General features: G+C 39.5%; 1 protein-coding gene across 2 annotated transcripts in view; it reads right to left on the minus strand.

Moving 5' to 3' along the window:
* Window positions 1-3,243: 3,243 nt before the first annotated feature.
* NR5A2 (nuclear receptor subfamily 5 group A member 2) overlaps window positions 3,244-16,847 on the minus strand; it is a 99,599-nt gene continuing 85,995 nt past the window's right edge. For both annotated transcript variants that reach the window (XM_076337974.1, XM_076337973.1), the window contains one exon: window positions 3,244-6,535. In XM_076337974.1, the coding sequence (XP_076194089.1) occupies window positions 6,288-6,535 (248 nt within the window). In that variant the 3' untranslated portion in view covers window positions 3,244-6,287. The remainder of the gene's footprint in view (window positions 6,536-16,847) is intronic.

Below are 16,847 nucleotides of genomic sequence, written 5' to 3' on the forward strand. Positions count from 1 at the left end.
AATAAAACTATGTTTATTAAATGAAAGTTAAAACCAATATCATTTACTGTGGCAGGTCCCTAAAATACATAAATGATAATTTATTCAGGCCTTGTTAATACTTCAAAGCAATGATAACAATCTGGCATATTTTATTTAGTTTTTTTCCTTTAGATTAAAAGTGAATCAAGATTAAATATTTATGAAACATAAATATCCTCATGTCTCTTCCATGTCCGTGTGTTTCTTTTTTTATTATTTTTTCTTTTGGAGCTATTCCTCCCCTGTTCCCTCTCTCGCTTTCTACTGTAGTTTATGGACTGATCATAACGGGCATTTGCAATACTCCGTATTTCTTACTGCGGAATTCAAACGCAGGCAGTCCCACAGACCCTCTCTTAACGTACAGCTGTAATGTGCCGCTTTGCTATAGGAAGCAGAGCACTTTGAGGAACTTCCCTTCTTTGACGCACGTAGGTGGAGATCGAGTTGTAAAGAGCAGGGCAGCTATAGTGATGTAGCACGAGATATGAACACCGCAGAATTGATTAGAAGGGCCTGCCTCACTTTTCTGTTATTCTGCACCAAACGCTCTTCTGCTTACACGAGTGGAAAGACACCACCGTGAAACAGGTATTGAGCCGCGTGGACGACTGAAGCTCGGTGTCCCCCGGGGAGCAGTGCCTCATGAAATATTTTGTATAGGAACGGGAGCACGGGATGTTTGAATGGGCTTTAGGAATTCCCGTAGGTGGCACGCGGCGTGTGTGCATGCGTCTGTAGGCACGCCAGCAGCTGCTGAATGGCTGTCGGCACTTTCTGTTGTACAAACAGCGACTTGTTTGGGGTCCTTCCCACAAACAGGCTTTATTCCCTCTGGTGCAGAGTCCCTGCTCTACTATATAATTGCAGCCGACAGCCTGGATTGGTAGTATCCAGCAAACATTCAGCGGCATCAGTCGCAGGGTGATTGACGTGAATGCCGCACAGGGAGGCTCTTGCTCTGTGAAGGTTTTGGTTTGCAGCAGCAGGATAAACAATTGGTGTTACTGGAAGCGTCCTAACATCCTGCATCTCAAACGGAGAGTCATTTCCCCCTTTTACAGGGGATTTACTGATCCTGAAGCATAGGAAGAGCAAGATGTGAGTGGACAAAATTGTGACTCCCACACTAGGTTTTTCTGCTGTTTGTTTCACCCTATGTTTTATTACTAACTGATGTTAAAACCTGTAGTCCTTACCGAGGTGGGGCACCAGTGGTCTGAGCAGGACACTACAGCTGGGCCACCATTAGCCCAACCAGCGTCAGGAGTCTACATTCCACCGACACCTTGCTTTACCTTGCATCTGGATTATCCACTTGGGTGTGCACAGGACATACATCGCAGAAACTGCCATAAGCCTGATAGTGAATCTAGGACTGAAGGAAATTACAGTGAATAGGAAATAAGGGCCAGGATCTTCTTGGGGCAATGGTGAAAACTCACCTAGTATTGCAAGTCCAAGCTTGCGTGCCAGACTTCAAGACTGTCAATAAATTGGAGAGGGTTTTGTTCTGCAGAGGAGCAAAAATAAGGGGTTTGGAAAGTATGTTTGCTGGAGGGAAGCTTTGTCTTGTCCCACTGATGTGTGCTGGAACAGACTGTATCTATCAAGTAGCTTCTAGTGTTGCTCTCTTCAGCTTAGGTCCACTGACATCAGGGTAGGCACGTCTGTGCTCCATCTGAGGGTCAGGCCCTCTTCTGCCTTTATCGTTTAGCAAAGGTTTTTCATAGTGTTGGCAAATTGCCCTTAGAAAATGAATCTTTTCTCTACAGGCTTACATGCAACTGAAATTGCTGGACTGGCACAGAAGTGTTTGGGCTCATGCCAGCATCCCTGGGTTATATAGCACTAGGATCTCATGCCGCTAAAAATTTACTTGTAATTTTCTTGGCTTGCCGTTAATTTAATTCTCTTTGTCTGCCATTCCAAATTCCAGAGTGCAGCAGATGCACACATATAGAATTTCCCTGGAAAACAACAGCAACTATATTGGAGGAGGTAGAAATATTGTTAGAACTTTTGTGATGTGTCTAGACTATGGTCTTCGAACCAGGGGTTAATAAAAAGCGTTGTTCAGTATTCCAGGAAATTGTCAAGATCACTAAGTATTGTACTGACTTGACCTGTGTTACATTGAACTCACTCCATGTTTCCAATAAAAACATACAGCAGATTGTTCCAGAACCAGTGTCAAACTCAAGTTAAAAATAAATGCCCTCATAATTTAAATGCATAGTGTATATATTAAATGTATCGCCCAAAAATATATGTCTCGTAAGAAAAACTATCTAACATATATCAACCCTGAAATCTCCCCTGGGTCTTACGCAAAATCATGGGTTTCAGTTACGATTCCTAAAAGCTAAGATAATCCTTCCTCACCTGTAAGCCACCGAATCCTATTTGTTTTACTCTGTTTTTATTGCGACACTGAACCAGCTTTGTTTCGTTCAAGCACAGGATTTGTAAATAACTAATTATAGCCCTGTTTTTCCCTCTTGAAGCACTGCATTTGGCACCTCGGAGAAGAGCCCCTTTTCAACTACCGGGCAGTTCAGGGGGAGCAGTGGACTTGGTCTCAAAACAGTAGGGTACTGCTGACAAGCTCTCTTGGACCGCTTCACCTCCTGCTCTCGAAACGGCAATCAGATGAGCCAGAGGGCAACTTTAGGAAAATATTTTTCCCTAGTAGCAGTAACATCTGTCTCCTTGGCAGCCTCCGCTGGCAGTGGTGTTGGAAGCTGCGGGTTTGCCCCTGGCCCTGCCGCGTTATTTACATTGCTGAGAGGTTATCCTGAGCTCCGCTGGATCCTGTTACCTGATTTTCTTTTGTTCTGTCATTTCCCCCCCCCCCCTCCGATGCTTTGGCTGCTTAACTCTTTATGGGTAACATGTAAAGCGAAGATTGTGTGCGGTATGAGATGAAATGTATTAATTTGTAAGTATTAACTGGTAAATTCCTTTTGGATTAGAGATTCAGCTTTTCTGATCTGTTTAGCTGTATTTATTTTGCTTCAGCCCAGGCAATTTCGCCCACGTGGTCTGAGCTTTTGAAGGTGCCGCTCTCCACATTTGTGTCTTCTGCTCTACGTCAAATTCTCCTTGGCGCTCTTATTTCTCCTGCATTTTACTCTCCTCGTCTGAATAACTGATTTTTGACTGGTGCTTCGTTTCGGTGGAGTGATGTTGTTATAAAGACAATTATAAAGTAATCAGCATGGGCATATCAATATTTATTGAAATACTGAAAAAAAAAATAAAAATTCCATTGGCGATGAGAAACTCCTGGCAAGAACTGACATGACAATATGTATTTCACCGATACAGTAAGAGAACTTCAACTTCAACAAGTAACTCACTGCACATTCTAAGAGTTGCATGGATTTAAATCCAAGGCAGCTGCAGAACATCTGTAATACAAATAGTCAGACTTTACAGATTGTCTGTTTACAAACACAGAACAACTATAATAAACCAGTCAAAGCCAAACCCTTTGAATTTCAGTCTGCTTTTGCTAATATGTCCTGTAATCAATAAGGCAGTCAGAAGTAAATGTCTGGTTACAGAGTAGTTAACAATTAACATGAGGGGTTTTTTTGGTGATTTTTTGTTTTTTTGTTGGGGTTTTTTTTTTTGCTCGTGTACTTTGGGCAATCTGGTGGGATTCTCGGAACGACAGATGTGGGCAAATATATGTTAGTTTGTCTGAAATTGCTTCCATTAAACTGTATGAAACATTCTTCTTTTCTTCTATGACCTTATTTTAATTCTCTTGTCCCGTACATAGATAATGGTGCTGTGAATACAGTTAGCAACCTTTTCTGAAGCTTTTTTCTTTAATATTCAGTGAGAGTCACTGTAGCGTTTCAACAGAGAAAAAAAGAGAAAATACAAATGCAAACACTTGAAATATGCTTTGTTTTTCTGTTAAGAAGGAAGGAATGACCACACTTATCTGGTACACGTGGGTATACGTATTTCACAGCCAACTGCCACCCGCACCTTACTTTCTGTTAATTTAGTTTGTTTGAGGGAGAACGCTGTTATTTAAATAATGCTTGCATGTCTGCTGTGTGGGACGACTAAGGGAGCTGCGCTTGGTTTGCTTTTGGTCCGTACGACAGTACGTGTGTTCTGTGATATAAGACAGGCATCTAGGAGTCGCAGACACTAGGCTTTGCTGTGTTTGTACCCTGTGCATGGACAGAATGTTAGAGCCGATTAATAGAGGCGATTAAAATGGTGTGCTTTGTGCTAATGCAGATGTAATAACCGATGTCTTTGGTATACAATGTATGAATGGTTGGAAAAAAATAAGCGAAATGCACCTTTTCAAGTTCACATGAAACAGAAAAAGCTATAACTCACATAATTTACAATAGATTTAAATAAACTACATTTAGGATTATGAAGATTTACAGACATTTAATCAAGTGAATGATTTTAATTTGTAAAGACCCTTGTGTGTCCCTGAACTATGTTCCACTAACTTGAAGACATGCTACAGTAAACACATATATTTGGCTTCTTCATTCTGGCTATATCTTATACAAAGATGAAACCAAAGAACAATAAATTAGCATCATAATTGTCTACAGTGGAAACTATCATATACAATATAAATAAACTATTCAAAAGCCAGCAATCTTCATGAAAAAAATTAAAGGATTAGGATTTTATACAGTTTCTACAAGTGATTGTGCAGCCGATAATCTCAAAAATTAAAGTCAAAATGAAATACCCCTATTGATTTTAGTGTCTCACGACATACAGTAATTAAGTACTGGTAAAATAATTACCAATTTAAAAGAAATAATAAGGAAATCACTGCTCTGCAATTTTATCACAGTTTTTTCCCCACAGGACCTAAAGAATGTAAACACTATGTTTTTGTTAATGTTAGAGATTAATACTTTATTTTACACGTATGTTGATCCACACCTGCGCAGTTACCTTTAAGGATAATGAAATAAGGCAAGACTTATAACTGTGGCACTACATGTTAATACTGATATCTTCATCTGGACAGAGAGAGAATTGTTTGTTCTTCTCTAATATTTGTTCTGCAGCAGACTTTGGCCTACATAGACATAGCAGTATCACTCTTCTTTCTTTGCGTAGAAGATGCGTATTACCTAACTTTAAAAAGTTTCATTAGATATCGGACGTTTGAGTTGAAATTTCGTTTCTTAATTACCGGCAATTTTAAAGATCATTTCTTAATAAGCTCCATGGCATCATCAGGTCATACCATTCGTTTGTCTATCCTCGCATCGCTAAATGCGTTTCTAAAAATTTGTTGTTATTTTTAGGTTTTTAACATCAGTATTTGATGTCCTGGAATTATTTGTGTGTGTGTGTGCCAAAGAAGCTATTGTTTGTGATGGCTAAAATCTCTCCATTTCCTTTATTTGGAAATGGCCATGAATATATAGCAGAGCCATATTTTAGCCACTGCTCTAGTTAGGCATATAGTTGAATTGGCTAACTTGTTTTGGAATATTTATCTTAGCTGTTTAATAGCTATCCGATAACAGTAGTAGAAGAGGGATACTGCCTGATAGAACAACATGAACACGTGACAAAACAAACTTCAGAACATAGCAAGAATGCCAAGCGAACTGGATAACAGACTCTTCATATCAGCGATTTGCGGGCCTGAGAGACCGGCAGTCAAAACCAGCCTCTTAGGATTTGGTGGCGATGCTACCTAGCACGTGGCCGACGCCAGCTCTCTCTTACAGGTTGTTGAATGGATGCCACACCATTTATCACAGGAGAAGTAAGTGTTGGGTCCTTGGAAGGATGACAGAAGATGCTATAGATGCGGTTTTGCACCTATTATAACTGTTTTAGAAGTCCTGCTATACAGTGAAGGAATTTAGTGCGCTCAAATTCCCCACTATCTTAGCTCGATAATACGGATCAGTTTTTTTTCTCCTAAGTTTCTTCATATTGGCAATCAGCAGAGTTAAATATACAAGAATCGTTCTGTCCTTTTTCATGTTGACATTGGTGATAGTATCCACTTGGTAAGTTCACTTCACTCCAGCATGAAGTCCTAGATAGATTCCTTTGGGGATGTGTAGCATATGATTCACAGTTTGCAATACAAATACCCTGATACATCACTTATTTACTATTAGTATTTGATTATTATACCATTTTGCAAAGTCTTAAAACCACGTTTTAATTAGTGTTGCTTGGAGCAGTTCAGAATACATTTTTTTTTCCTTGAAAGCAGAAGCTCTAATGGGTATAATTTATGCTCTCTTTGCATGCAGCATTTCAATGAGAAGGTTATTACACGGCACATCCCCGTTCAGGTGTTTGTAGTAGAGGTATTCTTCGGCCTGCATACTGATGGCCCGGATTTCTGGTAGTCGCAGGAGAAGCTGCCCAAATTTGTCTGTTTGCTGTGGGTAGTTACACATTGTGTAGTCCAGCAGAGCAGCATTCACTTGTTCCTGAACACCTTCCACGAGCTGGAAGTTCTCAAGATTTTTGACATCTGAATGATAATAATAAAAAAAAAAATAACAACAATTCAGTCGCATGTTAATTCCTGTTTACGAAGGCAGTGTTGCAGTAAATGGATGTGTTTTTTTTTTTCCTCCTGACAAAAGCATACTTTACAAGCTGCTGAATATTCAGCGAACCCTTTTGCCAACTTCCCTGGGAAAATGATCACAAAAGAGCTTTAGCGGAGTGTCTTGTTGAAATTCTGCATGTACCTCAAATCAATTAGACACCAATGGAGTCTGAGCAAGGTCAGCTCTTTTCATAGCTTACAAAACGAAAGGTTGAGGATTCCTAAAGTGGAAGACCATAATATATTGCTAGCAAATGAGTCCCAAGAGGAAGCCCTATCTTTAACCTAGTATATTACACAATTCATATAATTCTGTATTAATTTTTCTGACCCAAGGTGAAATCTGTGTCCAGGGTATGATGTAGTTAATTCTAATAAAAAGTGACAGGGTTCTTGTTTCTGTTTGACATTTTCTAAATGATTCTGAAAGCCTTTGACTTGTCTAGCCTATGTTAATGAACCATCTGGTACACTCCAGTGACTGCCAAAATAATCTTCCCTACTAGAAACTCTCTAAAATATATATTTCACTGACTAATGATCTTTATAAAATGAAATCATTGTCCTTTGGGTGGAATACCGGATAACAATCATGCCCTTTAACCTGAATATGGTTTCTGAAATCCAACACTGATGTGTTTTTTGGTGTTTGTTTTTGGTTGTTTTTTTTTTGTATTGGACAACAGGGGCATTTACATCAGTATGGCAGGTACAGTTTGTTGACTTTACCTCTGATCATCTTCTGTTCCTATACAGCAAGTTCAAGCTCTGGAAATGCTGGTCAGAGATAAATGCCAGTATATTAACTCCTCATTATTTGCTTCCCTGTGTAAAAATTACTCTGATGGCATTATCTTTTGACATGTCTGGAGAATGCAGAAGTTATTCTAAAGCCTGCAAATTAGAGTGCTGCTATAATGCAGAAAGAGCGAAGTGATCAAAGTGCTCTTGCTGGGAGAACTTGTTTTGGCTGGTGTTTGATCATTTATACCATCAGCAGAGTACTGTAACACAGTTTCTTGCAATGCTGAAGCACGGTGATACTGAGCATAACTATGCTGCTAATTCACTTTGAATAAAGACAAACCTGCTCTTCTATGGATGTTTTTGGAGCACAGGAGATGGGGAATTTGGCGGAATTTGGTTCATTGTAAATGCCAGCCTTTGACTGGAGGGGAAATGAGTGTTTTCCTTTGCAAAACAGGAACACGCGTTGGTCCCCCAATCCATCAGCAGCCTGGGAGGCTGTGTAAATCGGGTCTCACTGCACCTTTTCCTAGAAGTACTTTAAATAGAGCAAATATTGGTTCCTGCACATAACTGTGTGCTGGAACACGAGGGAAACGGTTGGAGGAGGCAAATATTTTCTTCAGGACAAGAGGACAGGAAGGATGCCAAGGATCCCATTGGCAGCCCGGGGTAGCACGCAGAGCCTCCAGGGCCTGAGTTACAGGCTTTGAGCAGGAGCCTCTCCGGAGCGTGCCGGCTGCCGGCTGCACTTCAGGTTCACTCTTGCATGAGGCGGGGTGAGCGTTCCCTGCTGTGGTGGTTACTGCCTGCCTCTTTCCTGTCCCGGTTTCACTGTGGAAACGAAGCAAGTGGCTCCCAGATTTGTGCTGCTTGTTCGGGAACTGGGGACACGACCTCCGTCCGAATTTTGCTAGCTGGCTTAAGGAACTGGCTAGCAATGCTTAAATTATGACGGCTGTCCAACGAGAGTCGTCTGAACTTTGCATTATCCAGAGTGAGGAGAACTGGAAACTTCAAAGGTGCTATGCCTGGTCCCTTAGCTATTCAAACTCATTTATCCAAAGTCTTTTTGCCAGTGTCTCCGGAGATGTTTGGATAATCATGTTTTCATGTATTACACTGGGCATTTTCTCGCACAAAATACAGCTGTTTATTATTTTACATACCTACATAAAACTCCCAAGGTATTTTGTAGCGAGTGTAACCTGGTTTAAAAATTGGGTGTTCTAAGCATATTTTTACAAAGTTAAGAAAGGAACAGTATCAACTATCAATCACAATTATTTTAAACAGGTTGCTTTCAGATGCAAAATGCAATCATGAATGAATTGTTAGAACATAAGAAATTCCCACAGAAAACAGGGACTATGCTAGAGATTAAACTCTGTTAAACAGCAAGATAAAATGTATAATGATTTCAGAATCAGTATTTCAAACTTTTTTTCCCCTGTTAAAAATAAATTCAAACATCAGGAAGTTTTAGAAACTGTTAGCTGATTCAACCCCCTTTAAATTCAAAGAGCATCTTTCTGTTGCTGTCTGTCTGTTTTGAATCGTACTGCGAGATTAAATTGTTCTGACTTCTTGGAAAACCAGGTTCATTCTCATTTTTGCTCTCTGTCTAAATGTTGCTGCATGGAATATATATTTACTGGCAACATCACAAAATCAATTTTTACAAACATCAAGAAGAGACAAAACCTGAGAATTGCAAATTTTCTGAATTTTCCTGCAAAAGTGGTGAATTCAACGTATGTTTTATAGAGATGCATTCTGTCTTCAGCTGTATTGATATCATACTCCAAGTCAAAGGGAGGCATAATATTTTATCTATATTACCCCCATATAGAGGATCGGTGGCTCCTGGCAGTAGGTGTACCTGTGCGTTGTATAGGTGTTCCTATACGCTCATCAGCTACATGGCCTGGCTGAATTGCATGGAAGTTGCAGAACTATGGGGGAAGAAGGTCTGTGTTGGTTTTTTTTTTTTCCTCATCTCAGCGGACAGTTCTTTAAATACTCATATGTGGCAACATAAGCACTGAAGTCAGATGTAAAAGCAAGTCCAATTAACACTAGCAGTAAACAAAAAGTAGTTCTGGGGCTTCTATACCACGTCCAGCCTGAGGAAATACTTTTAACGTATTTCCTCTACACAAATTCTTGATATTTGTGGTGAGGCTCGGTGCTTGTAAACAAGGTGTTATTAGTTAACCAGTGAAAATATGTAGACTTTTCCTGACTGTTTCTGTACTGAATCAGATACTCATAGTCCAAATGATTACAGTTTAGGACATCACTACACAATTCATCTGTGTGTAGATCTCTCCAGGACCGCAATCACAATAGTGGGGATGTAGAGGCAATCTGATGACCGCTTATGTATTTTGGAGTGAGTCTTCATGAAGTAACCAAGATTTTTGGATATGACTTGTGACAAGTGATCTCATCTCACGTACATTAACAATTAATGCTGCAGTAAAGCAAACGAGACCAACTGAACAGAGAGAGAGAAGTCAAAGGGTATGTGCTGAGAGCACTGTGTAAAGCTCCGTTGTCATGTCTGAAGCTCTCATGATGTTTTGTATATTGTTGAAAAAGAGGTTTGCCAAACACATAGTTGCAAGATAAATTACGTACTTATTTTTGAAAGAGAATCACAAACTCTAGCTCTAATACAGATGAATAACAACAAAGGAAAATGTGAATATTAAGTTGTTTCCAGTAGCTCCAAGTTCTGCAGGTAGAACAAGAAATGCTATTCAATTTTTGCTTCTGGTACTTAGTATTTAGCTGATAGTGATACAAATGTTATTAAATAATAACTTTGGTTTGTAAGTAGAAGGTTTTCCTGTGCTTTGGGTTTGTTTTTGTTCTTGGTATTTATTATATAACTCTGGCTAAAGGTACGTGATTTAGTGTTCCAAGTATTTCCTTTTTGATAAAGATCCTTTGAATGCTAATGAGTTAATTTGGTGAAACATCAAGCAATGCTGGTGTAAGTCTGCTGAAGGCAGCGGTGTACAATGAGCGTGAAATCTGCTGCTGATGTGTACAGCACAACAGTCTTTTATGCGTTCATATAATGCTTCATTCCTGTCTGCTTTTTAGAATTGGAATGTCTCCTATCAGTCTTACATTGGTTAGTAACAACTGAAAGTACACGTTTAAGCTTAATGCAAGAAATAATTTTCCGAGGTTTAGATGCTTGTAAATGAAATGAGTAGGAATAGGTCCCCCCCTCCCACCCAGACACCCTTTAAATCCTAGCAGCTAGAAAAAGTGTTTTGTGTTGCTACAGTAAGTATCAGTCTCTTATCTCTTCTACTTTATTCACTCAGGGACTAATTACCAACTTTTTACATGAAACAGCCTTACTGTGAGCTCACAGTGGGGCGCACATTTTTTCTATCCTTATTGGAAAGTAAACCCTTAGGTCTTCTGGAATATATTATATGTTTTACAAGAAATAGCAATTGCTTTTCTGTCAAACAAAGAATTTTTGTTCTCTATAGCTTACTTTTGACAATTAAGACAAAAACAGTGTTATAGTATGTCAGGATCTGCTCTGCAGTCACAGTAAAGATCTGCCAGTATTCCCAGAAATCCCCCCATTTTGATTATTTTCTACATCTGCTATAAAGCTGTGCATTAAGCTGAAACTGCACACAGCATCCAGCCTGAGGAGAACACTTTTGCATATTTTCCCCAAAAATGGGTCTGGTCTTTAGAGGGGGAACATATTTAGGTTTCAGAGAGATTTTCTCCCTCTCATATTCCAAACATGAAATACTGAAGATTTGGTGGTCTACTAATCTGTAGAGAGCTTCCCTTGGTCTGGGAATTTTGAAAAGAAAAATAAAACAGAATGAGAGATTTAAATTTGAAAAAATAGTAACTCCTTAGGAGCAGCGTAAGTATTTCCCAAAGACAACCGGTTAAATTTTACTGCTCGCGTCTTTTATCAGATACTCTTTCTACACGAAGCGGCGAAGAGGTGAGTGCACACACCGCTCGGCTGCCTCTCTGCATTCTGCACCATTGCAAGTCCTGGTATCGCAAGGACAAAATAAGGTTGCGTTTAGGCTTCTCCATGGGGAGAAATTTCTCACTTTCATAAGGCTGGAAACAGTCTTACAGATACTCCGGCCCAGGGCTGAGCTTCCTCACCCTGAATGGGCTGACGAGCCCCATCATTTAAGGACTTTATTAAAACCCAACTGGTCCCAAAGCTTTGGAATGACTGTTAAACGTGTAGGTAAAATATGACGTCTTCCAAACTCTAGTGATGGTATTTTTGGCCAGGATGGCCTTCAGGCTCATCCTCCGAGACGTTTGTCTGTTCTTTCCAGCCAGACTGCATTAGGCCATGAGCAGCATTGCCTCCACTTAGGAACACGCTGTTTTATCAGGGAAAGAGACAACGTGCCTCCTCAGCCCGAAGTCGGAGTTCCCGTCAGGGGCTTTGGTGTGAGGCCAATTCCCATTTGACCTTGAAGATGAAATATGTTCATTCTGATGAAGGTTTTTCCCCCAGAATAGTTCAAAGAAGGGGGACTACCCAGGATGGAGGTGACGTTACCAAACACAGCTTTTTTCTAGTGCCTTTGCCCACTTTCTGCTAGCCTTGCAAACCCTCTGGGTTACGGGACTTAAAACACAGGTAGATTTTGACATGTGATCAAAAACGTTTTGAGGACAAGAGTAGTAACGGTTGATAAAGTGCCAATCTCTGAAAATTACCCACAATTCTCCTTCATTGAAACTAAGGCAACAACAGTGGTTCCATATAGCACATCTGTCACGAAGGCAGATGTATGCCATTCTATAGCTAAGCCTTCTTGGCAGACAAAATGCTATAATGAAGGAAGATTTATGGTAAAGATAAGCTCCTTACTGCAAAATTCCCCTCAGTTTTATTACAGCAGGGTTGTGCTGAATATTATTTACTTAGAAGTCATGGGAAACAATTTTTGATAGATGTGTTTGTTAGTCAGTGGTAAAGCACTATATTTAGCACCTTCCAAACCTTGAAAAACCTTTACATTATAACAACAGAAACCACTTTTATTTTCTTAAGACTCCCAAGTCCAAACTGAACGCGTAGAAAACTTTTCCTGTCTTTAGAAGGATTCCTTTTTGGCAGTGGTTAAGCTATCTGTAACAGTGCGACAATCAATCTCTGACTGTTTATTAGGGTCATAAAATAATTTTCATTTTCAGTTGAACATAACATCAGATAATGGGCACATTGTTTTGAAAATCTTGATTAAATTCTTCTATAGCAACGTATTTCATTCACACCTAAGTACTGGGCAAAATGATATATATTTTTAGAGCGAGAATAAGATGCTTATGAGACAACAAGATTAATTCTTAGTCTGAATCCTATTTCATCCCCTCAGTATTCAATCCTGATGGACCTTTGGTTTGTTTCAGAACAACTCAGACTCAACTAAAGCATATTTTGGTGGTGTTTTATAGTGGTAGGCTTCTTTCTAGTGTTATTTAAAATATCGAAGCATATTTTTCTATTCCAAAAAGATTGTAAAATGACAGAGAGAATATACACTGAGAATATAATCTCCTAATATCTATTAAGAACTGTGCTTATTGACTTCTGTGAAGAATTTGTAATTGCTTTTGCTACTGTTAGCTCTGCAATAGAGAGGGAGATATGGGGAAATAAGCTGGATTCTTCTCCTTGTGCAACTGTGAAATTATTTTACTAAATTTCAGTTGTTTCTTTCCTTGTATTCCCAGTAAAGACAAAGGGCAAAGCCTAATCTGATCTCTTGAATCTTTGACTGGTGTAATTACTGAGTCATCACTCAGGAAAATCAAACAGCTTGACTTTCAACAGCTCAGGCTGAATTTACTGACTTGAAAGTTAAACAAACAAACAAAATCTCCATTCGCTTCTCGTCCTGGCACCCCAGGAACCAACATCCTTATTACTTGCAAATGAGGCATACGTGATATGGTGGTCATTAAAACACAATAAAACAAGATCCTGCCAGGCCTCACTGGAGGAAGAGCTGCTAACAAGTCCTGGCCCAAAGTCCACGACCAGCTACACCCTTAAATAAAGTCCAATGTTTCTCACTGAGGCTGATGAGGGAAAAGCATGGCCAGGTACAGCCATGCAGCCAGGGGTGTGGAGAGCCAGTTGGGATAGCTGGTTGGTGAAACTGTGGCCCAGCCCGGAAGATGCTGGGACAGAAAACAGGCACCAAGTCCCAGGCAGTGGTTCCACTGCTGGCTCTTCACCTTAGCCATGCCTAAACTCCAGTACCACCTCACGTTCTTTCACTTTCTAAAGCTTCCTCCATGCCTGGAGTTACGCCCCTGCTGATGTCCCAGACTTGCTCCTGCTTTGGGTGAGCAATGCAATGTGCTGCTTGTCTCTTGCTCATCTGGGACTGAGGGCAGCCCGTCTGTTGCCTGAAGGCTTGTTCTGTAGGTATTTTAATCCATGCTTAGTGTTCACTGATAGGATTAGGTTCCACATAAGAGAGTAGCTGCTGCTTTCTTTGAAGACATGACAGAGGAACAGGCATTTGAACAGCACTTGCTCTGTTGTGTCTTCAGGGAAATTCCCCCCAAAACTGGAGCCTCTCACCATGCCAGAGGGTGGTCTTAGCTATTGCTAGCTACAGGCTGTTCTCAGTGAAGGTGCGCTCCAGTCTTTGGGTTGAAGCTCTGCTGCTGCACTGAAAAAAATAACCCTAGGTGATTTAAGCCCAAATTTATAGCCTGCCTTTGCAGGCTGGTGGTGGGGGAACATGCCTGGGCTGACGTGGGTTTCTGGTTCCTGCTTCCAGGTTTGTTTGTATTTGACCTAGTGACCACTTAAGGTAAACGACAGATCAATCCTAGAAAAAATGTCTCAATCTAAGTCTCTCTTTTCCAGCAAAAAATTGTGTAACCACTATCCTGTGGAGCCATGGTCATATTTGTATGCCGGCACACGTTGATAAACTGGGGCAGAAGTGATTTAGCGAAGGTCTCACAGATAAACTGAGAAAGAACGTGAGTCAAAACTCATTTTTCCTAACTCCTCACCTAATCCCAGGTTCATAATACATGTCTGGGATAGAAATGTTTGTCTTCCGCGTATTCGGTTGGAATAAGCACAGATAAGAAAACTAGTATGTTAATTATCATGCTATCAGCAGGCTTCAAAATATGTATATGCTTATAATGCAGACAAATCTACAGCCGTAGCACTAGTTTATATCACACTTACATTTACCAGAAAAAAGGATCACATTTGATAAAAGCAGAAACTAGGCTTCTGGTAAGAGTTAAAAAAAATTAGAATAAATAGTAAATTTATTGAACCAAATGATTTTCCCAGTTAATTTCTGAAACATTTTCATCTTCAATAGCACGTGAACAATACAGGATTGTTGGTGTTTTAAGGGAACTGGCTGTCAATGTCTACAATTTGTAGGGTGTGAACAGTTTAAAATGTCATAAATATTTATGAAGTTCCTGGGAATGGTGATAGGGACATCATACAAACTCCCTGAAGTTATGAACTGGGGCAGAAGGTGTGTTATATGCAACTTGCAATAATGGACAGTACGGCATAATGTAGAGAGGAGCAAGAAACAATCTATTATTTAGCTGAGAAGAAACTGAATATTTAGAAAAAAAGGAATGAAAATTTTAGAAAGATTTGCTTTTATCTAGAAAATATTTGCTGTGCTTTCGTTTACACTTTTGCAACTTTTCTGAATGATTTGATTTATTCCACTCATGAGAAGCTTGCACATTATCCATCCTTTCCCTTTCTATCCCTCTCCTACTGCTCAAGTGCTGTTTAAAATAGGAATAATGGGCCAGATTAATCTCAGAGCCATTTCTACTGCCGCCACTGGAACTACACCAAGGGGTGATATAGTCCTAAAAGAAGAAATATAAATATTTTCTGGAAAAATATCGACTATGAATTTCTACTGAGGTTAAAAACGCAGAAGTGCAGCTGCCACTGAAACCCTTTTGAGTAGCAGGCTGTATCCTTTTATAAAGCCCATCTGTCTCTGCAGAGTATAAAAAATGCATGATCGTAAAAAGCAGTACTCCTTAGGGGAAAAATCTCTCTGTACTAATCTTGTAGTCACTTTACAAAACAGTTCTTAATCCCAAATTTACATTTGATTTTTCAGTCAGGAACTTCTGTGGTTTTTGCAAAGTTTTCTTATTGCATTAGAATAAGATATGAGGTACAGTTTGTTCAGGTGGCAAGTCCAGACTATGAATAAACCAACGTTATCATATGAAAGAGAATTAAACAGTCAGATCCAAGTGGGGATATATTAAGCCAAATTTAAGCTCCAGTAGTTGAATTTAGCCTGTACTAGATGTCTGGTTTGCCTCGGGATATATTCAGCTTTCCAGCTAATCGACTGAGGAAAACTGCCTCAGGTATGATAAAATTTACAAGAGCGCTCAGTTGAAGAGCTCTTGTTATAAATACTAGCTTAAAGGCATTCTTCTGGTCTTTGAGATCAGGACTGTATTTGCATTTAATTATTATATTTCAAACTTTTTTGAACTTGTTTAAAAATATTAGACCAGCCAGTTATATCATTACAGTGGTTTCCAGATAAGGGTAGAACTTCATACCACTTTTTTATTACTTGGTGAATTTTGTTTGGCTTTATCCTTTTGTTTAGATCCAAAGTCCCACAGGAGCAAAAATTACTACAGTATATTCTCTTTAGAAGAAGGAAATACAGTTAAGCAAAGGTGTTTTGGTGATATGCTGATCTAAGAGGTACAATACTATGACTTTCTGTCAACGTAATTGACAAATAATTCAGAGTTTTAAGTCTTTTCCACTATTTTGAGACAAAGCTTAGTGTGTGACAATCAACCAATCATCTTTCAGACGTATTGATTTCAAAAACCTATTTTTCTAATTTTTTGAGACTTTTAAAGACATGATTTTACTAGTTTTAGGTGCCAATATTTGCAGTAACGGGTTTTTTTTCACTGAACTAAGTTGTATCAGTGGAAGCTGATTCTAGTTTAGAAAGAACATGAAAAAGATAATCACCTCTGCCTGTGTAAGCTATGGGAAGTGGAAATCAGTAAAAGAACTATTTTCTTATATAATTGTATTGAAATAATATAAAGCATTCGTTTAATTGCTCAGTGCTGAAAGCACTACAGTAGAACTACAGTAGAAACAAATATGGACTCCTATTAGCCAAACATCTGAATTTCACTATTATTATTTAGAAGAGCTAGACTCTACTTTGGGCAGTGACAATTATTTACTACGTAAATGCAACCACAGACCGCTCACGAGACCACTGATGGTACACTGAAGCCCTTGTCTCTCGGACGCTGTTTCAATTCCCTACCAAATTAGCACTGACAAAAAATTTGCTGGCTTAGAGGAAAAGCGCCGATGAGTTTGGTCCCATCGTATACGTGCGTGTATCAGCCATCAGATCGTTACCACGCC

Source organism: Aptenodytes patagonicus, chromosome 5 (assembly GCF_965638725.1).
Source record: "Aptenodytes patagonicus chromosome 5, bAptPat1.pri.cur, whole genome shotgun sequence".
In the NCBI taxonomy this organism is placed as follows: domain Eukaryota; kingdom Metazoa; phylum Chordata; class Aves; order Sphenisciformes; family Spheniscidae; genus Aptenodytes; species Aptenodytes patagonicus.